This window comes from Pristis pectinata, chromosome 1, assembly GCF_009764475.1.
Source record: "Pristis pectinata isolate sPriPec2 chromosome 1, sPriPec2.1.pri, whole genome shotgun sequence".
NCBI lineage: Eukaryota > Metazoa > Chordata > Chondrichthyes > Rhinopristiformes > Pristidae > Pristis > Pristis pectinata.
This window is the reverse complement of record NC_067405.1, coordinates 125,912,397-125,931,281: the sequence shown is the minus strand read 5'-3', so window position 1 is coordinate 125,931,281 and position 18,885 is coordinate 125,912,397. Positions and strand designations below refer to the sequence as shown.

Genomic DNA, 18,885 nt, shown 5'->3' with positions numbered 1-18,885 from the left:
GATAATTTCACATATAAAACAGCATGGATGATTGTATTAACATTGTCTATGTGTGTTCTTCTTGATGAATTGCTTAGATGCATTTTTTAAATATAAATATAAAATCCAATTCTCAAATACCATGCCACATCTGCTTAGCGCACATACTAAAACTCAAGCCAGCTCAATTGTAATCAAAAAGCTTTGCGTAATGTACCATATTCTCTGCACAATTGCCACAGTGTGTATAGGTCAATGCCTCAGGGCTTTTGCAAAACAGTGAGAAATACACTGCCAAATATTAAATAAACAGGCTACACTGTGTCATATTTAGGTAATAAAGTATACTTAATTAAAAATGTTCACACTGTCCTAACTGAAACATAATATGCAGAAATTATTTATTCTGAACGTTTGAACCAAGGGCAATATTTCTAACATTTAATAAACTAAAACAGTTAAAATACTCTGGATAAGAATTAAAAAGGCAAGTGTCTCCACCAATCTTGCTTTATTTGATGGCAACATACTTGTTGGGTATCAAACCGAGACTGATAGAATGCATATCTATTGTTATTCTGTAGAGTAGCCAGGTTCCCATTTACTCAAATGCTCTTACTATATTCATGCTAAATTAAATACAATGTACCATCCAAAGTAGCTCTTTTTATAAAACTAGATGCCAGACTATATACGAAATTGATGAACTATTAGCATTACCAACAGAGCTGTTACACAACAGCAGGAAGAAAATAGCAACACAAGGGGAAAAATTATTCTCTAACAAATATAAGGAAAAATCAAATAACTTCAACATCACTCTTCAAATACACAAATAAATTTCTTGCAACTCTATACACTGAAAAAGATCAAATGTCATTCTATGCAAGTATGACCGTATGATAAATTGCCCTTAGTCATCCTTTAACTCACCTACAGCCTTAGTGAAGGGAACAATACCAATAACTTATCCATGGTTGAGTGAGTAGGATGCCCCATTCCCTGACCACTATCTCCATTCCTCCCTTTGGCAACCATTTAACTGAAGAATTAAGCTTCTGGACACATAACCATTCTTTCACCAATTCTGCTTTTTCCCCCCACCTCTTCTGGTTTTGTCTACTTCCGTCCCTGCCTCAGTTCATTCTTGCCCTCATTACTTCTGGACTTGGCCATATCAATGTTCTTTTAGTCAACCTCCTATCTTCCACACTACAACAAAACTTGTATGAATCCAAAACTCAGTTGCTGTAAGTTAATTTGCGCCAAGTCCACTCAGTCCTTAACCCAATTCACTAGTTTCTCGTCTACCGAAAAATACCCAAATTTTAAAAAGCACATTCTCGTTCCCAAATCTTCCATTGGGAATTCTGACCCTCCTATTCATCAGTCCTACACGTCTCCAAGCTTTTGAATTCTGGAACCATGTGCACCTCTAATTTTAATTACACCACCAGTGAAGGCAATGTTTTCAGCTATCTTAGCCGTAAGCTCTGAAATCCTCCTCATCATTCTCTCACCCTTTCTTTCTTTTAAATTCTTACTCCTAATTGTTTGATCAGGTGTTTGAATGTCTGTCCTAATATCACCTTCTGAGATTTGCTGTCAAATATGTTACGGTCTTGTTAAGTGCCTTGAGATTTTGTGTTACATTACAGGCACTACATAAATACAACTTTTAAATGCTGTTATCAATGGGCAAGTACAGCCACCTTCAGATAAATAAATGTCAGAAACACAAACCCTTACCACGTAAAAGATCGTACTTTTAGTTAAAGAGAAAAATTATGCAAAGATGGAAGCCATATATTTTCTAAAGTTATGTTTGGAAGAATTCAACACTTCCATTGTTACCAAGTAGAACCTGTGCAAACAGGCATTTAAAAAATGCAAGTTTTCATAATTACAGTTTAAACATGTACATTGCAATAAAACAAGGGAATTCAATGATTATTAATTGCCATTCAATAGCTATACCACTGAATGCATCAAATACTCAATGATAAAAATTGTTAAGAGTATTAAATATAAAATCTGATACAGTCAATATATTTTCTTAAGAAAATAAGTCCTTAACTAAGAAACGCTAATGGGTAGCATAGCGGTTAGCGCAAGGCTATTACAGCACCAGCAACCTGGGTTTAATTCTGGCCACTGTCTGTAAGGAGTTTGTACATTCTCCCCACAACTGCGTGGGTTTCCTCTGGGTGCTCCGGTTTCCTCCCACATTCCAAAGACACATGGGTCAGGAAGTTGTGGGCATGCAATATTGGCGCCAGAAGCATGGTGACACTTGCAAGCTGCCCCCAGAACACTCTATACAAATGATGTATTTCACTGCATGTTTCAATGTACCTGTGACTAATTAAGATATCTTATCTTAACTTTGAATGGATGTACTTTAAGAATGCAGGGAATTGTGAAATTCTGAAATCTACAAAATGAAACACTTCTTAGTCATTATGGTATATATTTGCAAACAGTCGGAAATCAAAAGGTCTATTAAAAATGGAAAGCTTGTTACTCACTGAGCAGACAACATTAAGAGGTCTCTTAAATGGTCATGCAGGAAATAGCTATGGGTCCATAGAGTAAATCTGAGAATTTTCAGGTGCTGATTTACGAGTGGTATGTTAAGGACTACTGCATTAATATTACTGATTAAAATGGTTATCCTCCAAGTTGAAGTACACCCAAAATGATCATCAGAATGAAGTGCAGAGAACAAAATGTTTTGCTTTTCATTGCAAGGAACTATATAATTAACTTCTGTACAATACATGAAAGAATAGTATGTAATTGTTATAAATAAAAATAGCTAAGACTTTAAAGATTAAGGAACCCCATCTTGAAAAACATAAGCTTACTTCTTAGGAAAAATTACATCTGCACACCTGCTGCTCTGTCATTGTGCAGGAAACCATACCAGATCCACATCATAAAGTGGTATAACACTACTTATTAAAGCATTAATCATGTTCTATTTTGTCCTGACAGACTGCCAAAATTTACCATTACATCACTAAAAATATTTATTAAGCAAAACCTGAGTTTGACATTTTACAGAAACACACTCTAAGCTCAGAAGTATGACCTACTCTGAAGGGTCCTTTTCCATACTCACTATTAATTTAAAAGCAGAGGATTAAGAATCCATGGCTTTACAAAGCATTTCTTCTGCAATTTGTTGATCTAAATGTCAATTTTAAAAAAAATCGAGGCCTGACTTAATCGTTTTAGAAAATCTTATCCTAAGCAAGGATAAAAAAAGTACAAAAATATCCAATATAGAATGATTTATATTACTTTCAAAAGAATGTTTAACTTAATGAATGGTTATAATTTTAAACAGTGTAAACCTGTCAACACACATCGCCTTTGGCAGTTTTTAAATACTTACTTTTGCAGAACAGTTAAAAATGTTTCTTGGAGAATGAAACAATATTAATAATTTGCAAAATTACAGTAGCAATACCATTTCATTTCTTTTAATGAAAGTGATAAATCACTGCAAGAAAAAAAGCTATGTAAAAATAGGTGCAAAATCCTGAAATTATCTATTAGTTCCAATGAGGCTACAATAACTGCCTGCCACATTTCATTTTGCAGTCCCCTCCCAAATGCAACCACGCCACCTATCATCTGGAAGATTAAAATGTCTCAAAGAAGAGACGCAAGGCAGATGAACACTCTGCTGCCAACTGGACAGCAGGCAGTTGTTAGGAGGTGGGGAGAGACAGGAGATGGGGTGGGGCCAGTGGCAGAAATGAAGGAGAAAGAAGAGAAAAAACACAAAAGACCAGAGTCAGGGAAACGTGTATGTGGAAAGCCATACAGGTTTAAAAGGTACGGTTGAGATGGGAATAGGATTATGGTTTGAATATTTAAATTCCTGAATCATAATCAGGTTTATTATCACCAACATATGTCGTGAAGTTTGTTACTTTGCAGCAGCACAATGCAAGACACAAAGACATAAAGACATAAAAATTACTATAAGTTACAAAAATAAATAAATAGTGCAAAAGAGGCATAATGAGGTAGTGTTCATGGACTGATCAGAAATCTGATGGCAGCGGGGAAGAAGCTGTTCCTGAAACGCTGAGTGTGGGTCTTCAGGCTCCTGTACCTCCTCCCCGATGGTAGTAGTGTGAAGAGGGCATGTCCCGGGTGGCGAGGGTCCTTAATGATAGATGCCACTTTCTTGAGACACTGCCTCTTGAAGATGTCCTCGATGGCAGGGAGGGTTGTGCCCGTGATGGAGTTGGTAAGTCTACAACCCTCTGCAGCCTCTTTCAATCCTGTGCATTGGAGCCTCCACACCAGGTGGTGATGCAACCAGTCAGAATGCTCTCCACCATACATCTGTAGAAATTTGCAAGAATCTTTGGTGACATACCAAATCTCCTCAAACTCCTAAAGTAGAGCCGCTAGCATGCCTTCTTTGTGATTGCAACAATGTGTTGGGCCCAAGATAGATCCTGAGATGTTGACGCCCAGGAACTTGAAGCTGCTCACCCTTTCCACCGCTGACCCCTCAATAAAGACTGGTGTGCGTTCTCCTAACTTCCCCTTCCTGAAGTCCACAATCAATTCCTTGGCCTTGCCGACTTGAGCTTTGCTTGCAAGATCAGCATTCATAATCCATTGCTAATTGTCATCAAGAGGATGGTGCCAAGCTTTCTTCTGGAACCACTGCAGGCAATGTGAAGGTGCACCCATTGTGATGTTAGGTTAGGAATCCCAGGATTTGGACTCAACAATGAAAGAACAATATGTCTTTAAGTCAGAACTTGTTTTGATTTAAAGGGGAGCTTGAGAGTATTGGCATTTTCATACAATTACTCTCTTGTCCTTATCCTTCCAATGTAGTAGAGGTCATGGGTTTGAGAGATATTGTTGAAAAAAAAAGCTTGGAGATTTGCAGCAGTGTTTCTTCTAAATGACACACAGTAAAGCCACTTGGAGCTGGTGGTGGAAGGTGTCAACATTTAATGTATGGGGTGCTGATCAAGAAAATTGTTTTATTCTAGACGATGAGGCAAGAGTCAGATTTGCTGAAGACAGGAAGCTAGTTGGGTTAGTAAGTTGTGAGGACAAAAACAGCCTGTAATGGGACATGTATAGGCTACTCAACAAGAAAGAATAAGAAAAGCAAGTTATCATTTAAATGGAGCAAGTCTACTAAATATTGTGGTACAAAGGGATCTGGGATCCTGGTATACAAAATACAAAGGATTGGCACACAGGTACAGCAGGTAATCAGGAATGCTAATGGAATGTTGTCCTTTATTGCAAAGCATATTAAGTATATCATTTGCAATAAAGGAAGTTTACAGAGTGCTGGTGAGATTGTACCTGGTTTTAGAAAAAAAAACTGATCTTAAGGTTTCCATATGTTTGTGTTGGAGGCAGTGCAAAGAAAACTCATTAAGTTGACTCCGAGGATGAAGGGAACTATCTAGGAATAGAGGCGGAATCTATACTCAGTAGAATTAAGAATGACAGCATATTTTATCAATATACAGGATTCTGAGGGAGACTGGCAGGGTGGATGCTGAAAAGGTATTTCTCCTAGCAAGGATATCCAGAACTAGAAGGTATCATTTCAGAATAGAAGTCATCATTTAAGATAAAGATTAGGAGTTTGTTCTCTCAGAGGTCATGACTGTTAAGAATTGTTCACTCCAGAAGGGTATGGAGGCAAAATCATTGAATATACTTAAGGCAGATAGTTGAGCTACAAGGGAATCAAGAGGTATGAGGAGAACAAGGGAATGTGATGTTGAGGCCTAGGTCAGATCAGACAGAATCGTATTGAATGGCAGAGCAGGTTCGAGAGTCTGACTGGCCTACGCCTACTTCTTATGTTCTTCTTGAGTGTTGTTGCAGCAACTGTCACCCAAGCAGTACAATGATGGTGAAAAGATTATGGGGAATCAGGAGCTAAGACACTTGCCACAGATAAGAGTAAACAAATTAAATGTGACACCAAGCACCTCTGAGTCAGCAGGACAGAGGTTTTGGGAAAGTGCACAAAATTCAGGACATGCTGGAGTTTAGAGGTGCTGCAGGATGAGAAGCAAGAAAACAAAAAGGAAGCAAGGATAAATATTTTCTTTTTTTAAAAAAATGGCAGATGTTCTATTGGTGTAATTAAACAGTCCTGTGGTTAAAACATCTTTAAAGCTATACATTGATTTTAACCAACAAAGTTTTAAAGTAATGGGTAAACAATGTTTTTACAAACAAGCAATGTCACACAAAATGGAAAAATAAACAAGAGTGAACAGAAATGATGCATTATGCACATACTTCGGTATAAATTCTTCTGACACAAAATAAACCATATTAGTACCAAAGTCATGATTTCTAAAAAATTCATCACCTTCTTATGAGCATTCTCAGCTGACTACACCATAGTGGATTCTTATCTTACTTCTGAATTATGATAAAATGCTGCTTTGCAATTGTTTCAATTTCAAATGCATAGATTCTCTTTATTTTGCAATTTTAAAATGCATGCCAACTAGTATTCAACACATTGTATCATCTAATTATGTCAACAACCAGCTGCATCAGTACTGTTAAAAGCTGTGTCAAATTATTGCTGATACTGTTCTGTTTTAATTAGTAGCAAATATTGTGTCAATCCATTCCTCCAAGAGATCAGAATGCGAGATATAAATTCATATTTATACAAAAGCTCGCTTTAGTATAGTATTCAACATATTTCAGAGTTCCTTATAATGAGAAAAGATGAAAATTAAGAGGAAAGAGGATATACACAGAGGCTTGGAAGGAGCAGAAATTATTAACAAAGTATTCCTGAGGTGTTGAAAATAAAGAGAAAGGAGGCTGGATAGAGGGAACCAGCAGACAGCTCCAAAAGGCATGAATAAGAGTTGCTGAACCTTGCAGAAAAAGTATGTAAGGAAGACAGATAGGGAAACACTGGAGAGCAAGCCTCAAAGTGATGCGAAAATGCGGTGCTGCTGTCATTACAGAATTATTTTTAAGAGTTACTATATGCTCAATTTATGGACTAATCCCATTCTTTGAGTTTCAGGTCAGTACTAAATTTTCTTTTTAGATCAATTCCTGATGTGTCCCTGTTTGCATTGTTTTCACCATTAATTTGTTTTCCCAAACAATAGATCTATTCCAAACTTTGCCTGTGATTGTTTGCCCAACACAAAACAGAATCTTGTTTCTGAAGGTCAGAAATTTGTCTCTCAAGGATACAAGGGTAATTGCCACCTGGAACCTGACATCAATTACAAAACATATTAATGGCTCCCGATTGTGTTGGGTTGGCTACACATTAAAACTAAATGGACAATAGTTCTTTAGTTCTCTCTCAAGCATAGATAATATATAATACTGAAAAAATTGGACTTTCAGCTTTTGAACTGCAGTTTTTAAAAATTGTATTCAATCCTTTTAAAAACACTAATCATTAGTTGTTTTGATCAATATGCAAGACATTACAAGTCAATCAATACATCTTCCTGCACAATGGAGCTATAAACAATGAAAAACATATAGGTTTTCCAAGTAACAATTTAATTTTTGTGGTTTCTTGGGATAAATGTGTCTTTCTTCAGCAACTTTTACCAAGCATATCAAAATCATCACCTTCTTAGGCAATCCCTCAGGATCAAGGACGATTTGCTCCCACTCAAATTCTTCTGGGTCCTGAAATGGCCAATGAGGCCCATGTGGGAACCACAGACTCTTCCACAGGCAGAACAGAAGTTAGCAGATGAGGTAGTAAGTGGGTAGTTTGTGAGATGGAGTGCTCCTTCTGCTGCTTACACAGAGTTTCTGTATGCTCCTGATGTGCAGCCCCAAGGTTCTCAAATTCTCCTTCTCCCCTTTCAGTAGCCATGAACCAGAGGCTCCCAGAAACCAGTGGGAACATCGCATGTTTTCAAGAAAGCTTTGAGTCCATCCTTGAAACTTTTTCTCTGTAGGTCTGGTAACCACTTCCCATACCTCCTCCCACAACAAAGTTTCAAGAGACTGGAGTCGGGCATGTAAACAACACAGCCTGACAATGTAGCCAGCACAGAGCAACAAAGGCCTCAATGCTGGAGATGTTGGCCTGGAAGAAGACACCGATATTGGCTTGCTTATCTTTCTAATGAATGTGGAGTATTTTGTGGAGACAGTATCAGCGGTATTTTTCCAGTACATTGTGGTGCCTTGCTGTAAGCAGTCCAGGGCTAATAAGCATATAGGAAGGTAAAGATCTGCTGTCCTGTCGACTCTGAGTTTTGTGCCAAGTCTGATGTCTTGATCCTCAAACACTTTTCCTCAATCAACCAAAGGCTGTGCTGGCACATTGAAGACAGAGGTAAATTTTATTATCAACATCAGCCTTTGCCAAAGGGTACCTCGCAAGATATGGGAAGTGGTCCATGTCTTTCAGGGTGTCATAGTGAACCTTTATTCTCAGAGGATGGTGTGGTGCAACAGGGAGACGTTTGTAGAGGGTCTTTCAGACGTGGGTCCATCCTCTCATATCCTTCGGTAGATGAGTAAATGATGTCATGAAGCTTGGGCTCAGAGCATGTGCAAACACATGTATAACTGGACACTGCAGCTTAACTATCAAGGCCATTAGTTAGTATCATGGTTTACAGGGTATCATGGAGCAAATGCAAGATGGAAACAAATTTCTGTGAGCAACTGAATTTGAGGGTGTTCTAGTCACTCTCAATCGATAGAGTCAAAGACATCAGTGAGGTCGAAGGTGGCCATGTATCGTGGCTGGTGCTGTTTGTTGCTTTTGTTTGAGTCTTCACACAGTGAAGATCATGTCCACTGTTTCTCTGGATGGATGGAATCCACACTAATGATTTGGGGAGCAGCTCACCTGCCTCTAATGATGATGTTCCCTGTTGTTACCACAGTTGGAAACGTTTCCTTTCTTGAAGACGATGACACCTCAGATTCCCTGGTATATCTTCCCCTTCCAAAATGTGGGCAATGAGATTGTGGACTAAAGATCAAAACTCCTTACTACTGAGTTTTAGAATTTCATAAGGGATTCTGCCTGTTGCTGTGGCTTGTCATTCTTGGTTTGAGATATGGCCTTCTGGTCAATTAGGGCGGCAGAAAGACTGGCCTGAATAGATTGCTATGGAATGGAGTCTAGGGTTTTCATATCAAGACAGATTCATGATTTTGGTGGTCTTCAGCGTGTTCCTTCCAGGGGGAGTTAAATGTCCCTCTGCCAAGTTCACCCCATGTATGGCTCTCAGTGGACAGGGTGAGGAATGAGGGAGCCCTTCAGATTTTGAGGCCATTGGTGGCTTTTATAGCAGTTAAGAATCCATATGCCATGGCTGACTCCGAGTCGCTGAGCAATCTGCTCTCTCTCCATCCACCGTTTCTTCTTTAGGTCATGGGTTTTTTGCTGAATCTTTACTTCAAATTCCTGTACAGCTGTCTATTTTTCCTTGAATAGGAGGTAGAGCTTCCAACGCAGGAATGCCTATTTGTAGTTGCTTAACTTCTCGATCTCTTTACCATTCTCATCGAAATGGACCAGGTACTTCTTGTTAGAGAAGCCAAGAGTCTCTATGGCCTCAACTCTGGTGCAATTCAGTAATCTAGGAGTTGAAGGGTTGTCTGTGAGAAGAAGAGCTGCCCATGTGAGGTCCTTATGAGATTCAACATTAATCATAGAGTCATGAAGTCGAGATATAATACAGAAATGGACTCTTCGGCCCACCCATGTCCATGCCAACCTTTTTGCCCATCTACACTAATCACATTTGCAGCATTAGGACCGTATCCCTGTATGCTTTGCCTATTATCTGGCTAAATGCCTCTGAAATGTAGAAATTGTATCTGATTCCAACACCTCCTCAGGCAGTGTGTTCCAAGTATCAACCACTGTGTAAAAAAAAACTTACCCCTCAGATCCCCTTTAAAAGTCCTTCCTCTCATCTTAAACTAATGCCCTCATTTTTGATACTCCTACTATGGGAAAAGGATTTTGACCATCTACCTTATCTTTGCCCTCATAATCTTATATATTTCTATGAGGTCATCCTTCAGCCTACTTCATTCCAGGGAAAACAAGCCTTTCCAATCTCTCCTCATAACTAAGGTCCTCCAATCCATGATGTCTTGTGCTTGCCGCTCTAATGAAACATGACATGACAAAGGAATGCTGCAAGTATTTTATTAAGACAAGGATTCCACTTGAGTTTGTCTTCCCCATTCCTTCCTTGTTGATCACTCCTTGCCAGAGGATTGCATCCCTTCCCATCTTGGCATAGAAATTGCCCTGGAGGATTGGTTTTGCCCTTTAGACCAGGATCTTTTCAGAGTCAATCTGCCCTGGATCACGTGAAGCTTCCAGCTTTGGGGTATTTTCACTGACGTGCACACTATCTGGTTCCAAAGGACCATACAACATTTTTGGAAAGTCACTGAATTGCTATACTAGCTCACTGTTAATGGCGATGTTCATTCCATGAAGAAGACATTCCTCTTCCAATCTGGTCCTCCACAAGAAGGTGGACCCACTGACTGTTTATTTCTGTATCATTTTGTGTGGCAATATTGATGTCAAATTTTCTGAGCTCCTGAGCTAAGAGAGTAGGGCAGCATTCATATCTGTTACTGTTGGCATTGTCCATAAGGGTTCTGACATTCTAGAGACACAAGAGATTCTGCAGGTACTGGAATCTGGAGCAACACACACACACACACACACAAAAGTGCTTGAGGAACTCAGCAGGTCAGGCAGCATGTATGGAGGGAAATATACAGTTGACATTTCGGGTCGAGACCTTCATCAGGATTGGAAAGGAAGAGGGCAGAAGCCAGAATAATAAGGTCGGGGAAGGAGCACTAATTTCATAACATTCCAGGTTCGAAACTCCATATTGCGTTCTGAAAACTGCCTGTGTGTGGTTTCTTTTACCATGGGTAGCCATTGCACACTAGCTATCACATGGGCTTCACAGAGCAAGGTCTTGATCCAGTGGCAAGGGGAGACCAAAATAACTGGAGACCAGGTTCTAAATATGCTTGAATAATAGCAAGAAAAATGACCTGCAAGATTAGAGATTTATCACTCACCATGTGATTTATCAATATATTTTGTGTGAATTTCTGATCAAATTTGCCTTCATGACATTTAACCATTTACAAAATGTTTACAACGGTCCTGAACTTTCTATTATTGAAAATAAGTCAGATAGTGTATCAAGGTTGGAATGAACAGCAAGAACGCACCATTAACCCACTTGTTATATTAAATCAAGGCTTGGCTTTAGTTACAGAGATATAAAAAATCCACTGGTGAACATAAAATTTAATGTAAACACCATAGCTGTTAAACAAGCACAGCTTACCTGAATTTCATCTCAATTCCAATTAAGTGAATTTAAAAAATACAGATTTTCTGCCAGATAAATATTTTTGTGTAAAATGCTAATAAATTGTGCCCCTAAACAAAAATGTGCAATATCTGCATCATCTGTAAGGTAATCAATGAAATAAAATGCTAACCCAGAGTATTTGAAGAAATGACCCAATATAAATTTGGTCCTGGATCCGACAACTGCAACCTTTATTCACAAGGACTCTGCATTCTGAATTTGACTCAGACGGCATGGACAATACCATACAAGACAGCATAATTAAAATAGTAGCAAAAGTTTAATTCCTAAGATTTTCTTCTTCCTTTTCCTATGGCTACAATGCATCTTCTCTTTAGATCCCAATTTCTTCATTGCAGATGGCATCAAGTATCTTCCCTTGTGCTGGCAGTTTAAACTAGGATATGAAAAGGTACCAGCAAGACCAATAGTTGGCCATGTGCCACAAAACACATCTCAAAATAGGATTAGTAGCTAGTTTCTGCATTCTCAGGATTAGATTGTTTCCATGTAATGCTCCATTACCACCATTCAGAGCCATGTTACAACGCATTGAATAGTCACTTTACTATTGCATGAATTTCTATATGCACTGAGTTTATTCCCCTAATATTCTTTCATATATGAAATATTTTCACATAATCAAGCTCTCAGGAGTACCTCCTTGGCTGATTAGGATCTGCTCTGAAAATCAGTGCGTGAGGAGGAGGAGATATACGTACTCCTTTGAGGAGGCATTTGAGGTCTTTGTTAAGTGCAGAAAATGAAGGGCAGGGAGAGTGCTTCTATATATAAAAAAAAGTTAAAAACAAAAAAAAACTAAGCAAGAGAAAAACAAAATCAGGTAGATATATACAATTTGTTATTTTGTAATATCCGTGCATATTTCATGACCTTTTCTAAAACAAAAAAAATCGGTGCTTGCCAATTCGCAATTTTGTATTATCTGAGAGCTCACAATGGGACCTGCATTTTGCCTTTGAAGAACGAAGCTCAAAAGATTAAAATTTAAAAGCCAGGAAACAAAACCAGAACTTTAATTAAAACAAGTCATTGATCTGCAGAACACACAATTTAGTACTTTTCAGAAAGACCTATTTACATACCCAATACTTAAAAGAACTCTGCAGAACATTATTATGTGAATGTGAATTTATTCCTTACCCTAGTGTTCCAAGCAGCTCATATTCTGGAACTTCAGGTCCATATATCTCCATCTGTAACGGTTGGTACACATACAAGGACTCTTCAATCTTTGGCACTGGCTGCAAGGATATTTGCTGACCCTGTTTGCAAAATACATTGCACATTAGGAGTACTTTGCAAATAGACAAAAATTTCATGCTTAAAAGCATGAAGCTCCAGTGTCAGTGTGCCACCATTATAAATTGACAAATAAAGCTATGGACTACTTTGTGGAAATTAGCATAACAAAGATTGTAAGGTACATTTTAAAGACATTTACTTAGTGACCCAGATTTTCCAGCAGAAAGTATTGGTAGTCCCAAATTTATGTTTGCTCTCTACTGTGGGTAACGGCCCCAACCCTGCTCATAGGATCTAGCAAGTCGGAAGGATACAAGGCAAACAACACCTGGTGAGCCAGTCATCAAACTATCAGGATTTCTAAATAGTCACAAAGTGGATTATCGTAGTTTCACTATAAAGAGACAATTTAAATGGGAATAGATTTTGTGAAAAAGTTGAATATTCCGTCCCCTAGACGATAAAGTGTCTAATCAAATGATAAGATTCTGATCCTTAAATTAAGTTTCAGTAGAACAATGCAAGAGGCTAGGAGCAGGGAGGGCAGTATTCAAGTCAGATAGACACTTAAAGCCAGAAGTGACTGGAAACACTCGGTACTGATTTCAGACTGAAAGTAGTGATCTGTACAGTCATCACCCAACCTGCAAATGATTTTCACAATGTAAAGGGGACCACATCATCAGAACAGAATAAAGTATCCCAAATTGAACGTTGTGCACATAACTCTATTTCTGGGCATAGGCTAAGTCAAAGAAGGGAAGGGAATTGCCAGAGATGAACCATGTGAAAGGGAACAGAAAGGTGGAAATTGGAAGCAGGTCAATAAAATTTGTCAGTTCAGGTGGTGAACAAGAAACAACAAGTGTTCCACATTTCACATAAAAAAAAAACAGGCATTGCTCAGATCTAGGTGGGTTCCATAGCAGTAGCTTTTATTTGAATAAATTAAGTCAAAAAAAGTTAGTCAACATAAGAATAAAATCATCCAGGAGAGCAAGGGGTGGTGACAGATAAGGAGTGGTTGGGTTTCCGTTCAAGGCAGAAACAAGGGACTGTCAGGGTGGAGGCCAAAGGATGAAAGACCTTATATATAATAAATACATCGATTTTGCTAAATAAAGGGTCAATTCATGCAAATCTAACCCTTAACTATCAATAAACAACCATTTGGAAAAATCAATTTAAAAAAGCACGAACTGATTATTTAAGTCTTTATTTGATGCTAGCAACCATGTTTATTAACAAAATTGTATTTAACAAAGTAATTAATCTCCTGTAGTGTCAGTCACAAAACTGAAGAAGGCTTGTTTATCTACGCACATTGAAGCATGGCAATATGTAGTGCCTTAGTCTTCTGGCAAAGTTGAAATGTATTTTCTAGCACACCCCTTTAAGGTAACAGGGTATAGTTTATCTATATCTTGAGGTCAGTTCAAGGCTAATTCCTCAGGCACATCCTGAGGTGATGTTAGAGAATAACCAATTCTTTGTTCACTTGCAGAGAGCTAAATTTGTATGTTAACATTTTTCCACCAAAGACTTCATATAGTTTTCAAAGATAAAATGAAGGTAGTTACATGAATTTTGAGTTGTGAAAGCCAGCCCAAATATAATATTTTTTTATCAATAGGTTTTGCACAAGAGAGGTTTCTAATGAAGCAGTAATACTAAAATATTATTTCACAATTTTATACATTTTAAAAAGAGGGCTGCAGAATAAAATGTGGTTTTGTATAAATATGTACATGGTCTACACAACAATTAAACAACTGACATTTGCTCAGAACTTAACGTTGACTTTCATTGTATGAAGATAATAGCTGTTTAGTGAATTAAATTGAAATGTACCGATATCTCTGATTCTTGCTAGCTCATGCTGCTGAACTATTTACAAACCACACTTTCACTCACTGATAATTAACTTGAATTTTGAAAAAAGACAAAACAACTCCAGCTGTGCTTTAAATGCTGTTCTCTTGTTTAGGCAAGCTAAATATCTTATTCCAAAGGTGTATCTGCAATGTTCAAGCAATTCACACACATTGAAACGGACTCAGATGGATGGGGGCAGGGAGAAATCTTTCTAAGATGACTTTCAGCTGACAGGGCAAACACGTGCAGCAGCTGCAATAACAATACTGTTCAACTGAATGCTCTCAGAAACAAAGGAATCACATTTAAAAGATCCCAGAAGAATTGCTGCTAGCAAACGAAGAGTTAGCTTAACTTTCTCAAGAATTACACAAAATTATTTCTCTCTTGTTAAGATTAATAGAAAAAACAGCATAAAAGCAAAAGAGAGAGCATACAATATTGCAAAAATTAGAGGGAAGCTAGAGGATTGGGAAGCTTTTAAAAACCAACAGAAGGAAACTAAAAAAGCAATAAGGGGAGAAAAGATGAAATACAAAGGTAAGCTAGCCAACAATATAAAAGAGGATACCAAAAGTTTTTTCAGATATATAAAGAGTAAAAGAGAGGCAAGGGTGGACATCAGACCACCGGGAAATAATGCTGAAGAGGTAGTAATGGGGAACAAAGAAACAGAGGATGAACTGAGTAAGTATTTTGCGTCAGTCTTCACTGTGGAAGACACCAGCAACATGCCAGAAATTCAAGAGAGTCAGGGGGCAGAAGTGAGAGTAGTCACTATTAATAAGGAGAAGGTGCTTGCAAAACTGAAAGGTCTGAAAGTAGATAAGTCACCTGGACTGGATGGACTACACCCCAGGGTTCTGAAAGAGGTAGCTGAAGAGATTGTGGAGGCATTAGTAGTGATCTTTCAAGAACCGCTAGATTCAGCAATGGTTCTGGAGAACTGGAAAATTGCAAATGTCACTCCACTCTTTAAGGGAGGGAGGCAGGCAAAAGACAGGAAATTATAGACCGGTAAGCCTGACTTCAGTGGTTGGTAAGGTGTTAGAGTCCATTATTAAGGATGAGGTTTCGGGGTACTTGGAAGCACATGATAAAATAGGCCGAAGTTAGCGTGGTTTCCTTAAGGGGAAACCTTGCCTGACAAATCTGTTGGAATTCTTTGAGGATGTAGCAGGCAGGATAGACAAAGGAAAATCAGTGGATGTTGTTTACTTGGATTTTCAGAAGTCCTTTGACAAGGTGCTGCCCACAAGGCTGCTAAACAAGATAGGAGCCCATGGTATTACAGGAAAGGTACTAGCATGGATAGAAGATTGGCTGACTGGTAGAACGCAAAGAGTGGGAATAAAGGAAGCCTTTTCTGGTTGGCTGCCAGTGACTACTGGGTGTTCTGCAGGGCCAGTGGCAGACAATGAAAGTAGCAGATGGAATACAGCATAGAGAACTGTATGTTCATGCACTTTGGTAGAAGGAACAAAGGCATAGACTGTTTTCTAAGTGTGGAGAGAATTCAGATATCAGAGGTGCAAAGGGACTTAGGAGTCCTACTGCAGGATTCCCTAAAGGGTAACTTGCAGGTTGAGTCAGTAGTAAGGAAGGCAAATGCAATGTTAGCACTCATTTTGAGAGAACTAGAATATAAAAGTAAGGATGTAATGCTGAGGCTTCATAAGGCATTGGTCAGACCACATTTGGAGTATTGTGAACTGTTTTGGGCCCCATATCTAAGGAAGGATGTGCTGGCATCGGAGGGGGTCCAGAGGAGGTTTATAAGAATGATCCCAGGAATGAAAGGGTTAATGTATGAGGAGCATTTGATGGCTCTGGAGTTTAGAGGGATGAGGGGGAATCTTGTTGAAACCTACCGAATATTGAAAGGCCTGGATAGAGTGGATATGGAGAGGATGTTTCCATTGGTGGGAGAGTCCAGGACCAGAGGGCACAGCCTCAGAATAGAAGGACGTCCCTTTAGAACAGAGATGAGGAGGAATTTCTTTAGCCAGGGGGGGTGAATTTGTGGAATTCATTGCCACAGATGGCAGTGAAGGCCAAGTCATTGGGTATATTTAAATTGGAGATTGATAAGTTCTTGATTAGTAAGGGCGTCAAAGCTTACTGGGAGAAGGCAGGAGAATGGTATTGAGAAGAAAAAATAAATCAACCATGATCGAATGGCGGAGCAGACTCAATGGGCCGAATGGCCTAATTCTGCTCCTGTGTTTTATGGAAATAAATTTATACAATGATGGTAAGCAATTATTGCATTATATGTGCTCATCTGCCATCGTTCAGTTGACAGCAGCTTCTCCTCTATTCAGAAGATTGTGATTTCTTCCCACTTCTGAGATTTGAGCACAAGGATCTAAGCTACTGCACAAATGTAATGATGTCCTTTTGGATGAGACAAGATACAGCTGCCCCACCTTTCCTCTCAGATGGATATAAACCATGCCATAGCATTATTTCAAAGAGCAGCAGCAAGTTATTACCGATATCTTAATTTTTTCCCCCCTCAATCAGCATCACCAAAACAGAAGGAGAAACAAGAGATTGTTGATGCTGTAGTCTGAAGCAAAGAACAAAGTGCTGGAGGAACTCAGCAGGTCAAGCAGCATCTGTGGAGGCAAAGGGATAGTTGATGCTTCGAGTCAAGATCCTGCATCAGGATGCAAACAAAAGTGGTTTCATTTAAGAAGTTTTCCAGCTCAAATGTATTTAAATGTGTTAAAATTTTGCTATTATCTTTTTACATTTAAATGGGAAATTTTTGAAGTCTTATAGTCCATAAGCTAAATGTTGGAAATAAATAAGAACAGAAAATGCTGGAAAAACTCAGACTTTTCTTACTTCTGATGAAAAGTCATCAAACTGGTATTAACTGTTTCTCTCTCCACATATCTATCCTGACATGCTGAGAATTGCCAGCATAGCTTTACAGTACATGCTTAAAGTTCATTTACAGAGCTAAAATAAGTCTTTAATTCTACTATTTAATACTGCATATAACAAGGAATTGCTTCATGTAGCTTGGATGGGGCATCTTGGTCGGCATGGACCAGTTGGGCCGAAGGGCCTGTTTTCCATGCTGTATGACTCCACGTAGCATTTCAAACTAATTGGCATCTGTTATAAAATTATACAGAGAACACAAAAAGAGTCTGCCACCTTGGGTTCCAGAAAATACGAACCATGACAGGTTTAAAATATGCCAGTTCTTTCTCAACGAGGCAGTGGTGCCAAAGGCTCTTACATTAAACTGTAGAACAATGTATTATCCTAAGGATTATTCCAATTTTTTTCATTTACTTATAGGAAAATGAAGAACCCTCAACTGTTCAAATTCCTGGAAAATCTTGGCAACTACTGACAGCTCTGCCCTCTCCTGTTGATACAGCCCTCTTTACATTTCCTCCAAACAGAATAACTACCATTAACAAACCTTCACCAATCCCTTTCAGCCAACACTAATGAGTCATCCACTTTCTTTTGGATTCAGATATCTCTCCCACTTTTCTGTAATGTGAAGCATGCCTACTTTCTAAATTTCCCTTGTTCTGGCAAAAGGTCATCAACCTGAAACATTAACTTTGTTTCTCTCTCCACAGATGCTGCCTGAGGTGCTGAGTATTTCCAGCATTTTCTTTTTTAATTCATATTCATAAAACTGTACAAGAAAGTACCTGGGTTCCCAGGGTATAATAGTTGAATAACATTTGGATCTGTCGATGCTGAGGTCATAATTGAGGGTCTTCACATTCCAGGTCCTGAATTTCATACTGAGGAGTGGAAAATGCTTGTGCATCACTTCTCTGAATGTGGGTGGACATTGCCACCATGAAAGAAACATGACGGACAGAAGATGGCCAGCTTAAAAGAACAAGGTGGTGGATACACCACTTCTAGAAAAGGAATGTCTTCTTCATAGGGTGGGTTTTGCCATCAAAATTGAACTGGTCTGTGAAATGCCCTATGGAATAAGCACACACTTCATGACCTACTGGCTCACTAACATGGAACTAGCATACCACAGGAATTAAAGCAAAAGTCCCAACCCTGAAAACTATAGATAAGTAACCCTATTCTGACACTGAGAAAACCCTAGTCAAGTGCCAGAAAGAGACCACCTGATCTTCCTGGCCAACATCAAGGTCAGGGTTGGAGAGGATGCAAACTTCTTGACAGGTGTGATTGGCAAGGAAGGAGTAGAGAAAGCCAACTCCAATGGAATCTTCCTTCTGAAAAAATGCTTGGAACACAACCTTGCCATAGCCACCATCCTATTTTGTCAGAGAGAGAAGTACAAGACCACACTGATGCAGGCACAAATGTCATTATGCGAGCAAGATGCTGCAAG

General features: G+C 38.8%; 1 protein-coding gene across 2 annotated transcripts in view; it reads right to left on the bottom strand.

Moving 5' to 3' along the window:
• Positions 1 to 18,885, bottom strand: part of mnat1 (MNAT1 component of CDK activating kinase) — a 107,529-nt gene that overhangs the window by 33,363 nt on the left and 55,281 nt on the right. For both annotated transcript variants that reach the window (XM_052025122.1, XM_052025113.1), the window contains one exon: positions 12,549 to 12,671. In XM_052025122.1, the coding sequence (XP_051881082.1) occupies positions 12,549 to 12,671 (123 nt within the window). The remainder of the gene's footprint in view (positions 1 to 12,548; positions 12,672 to 18,885) is intronic.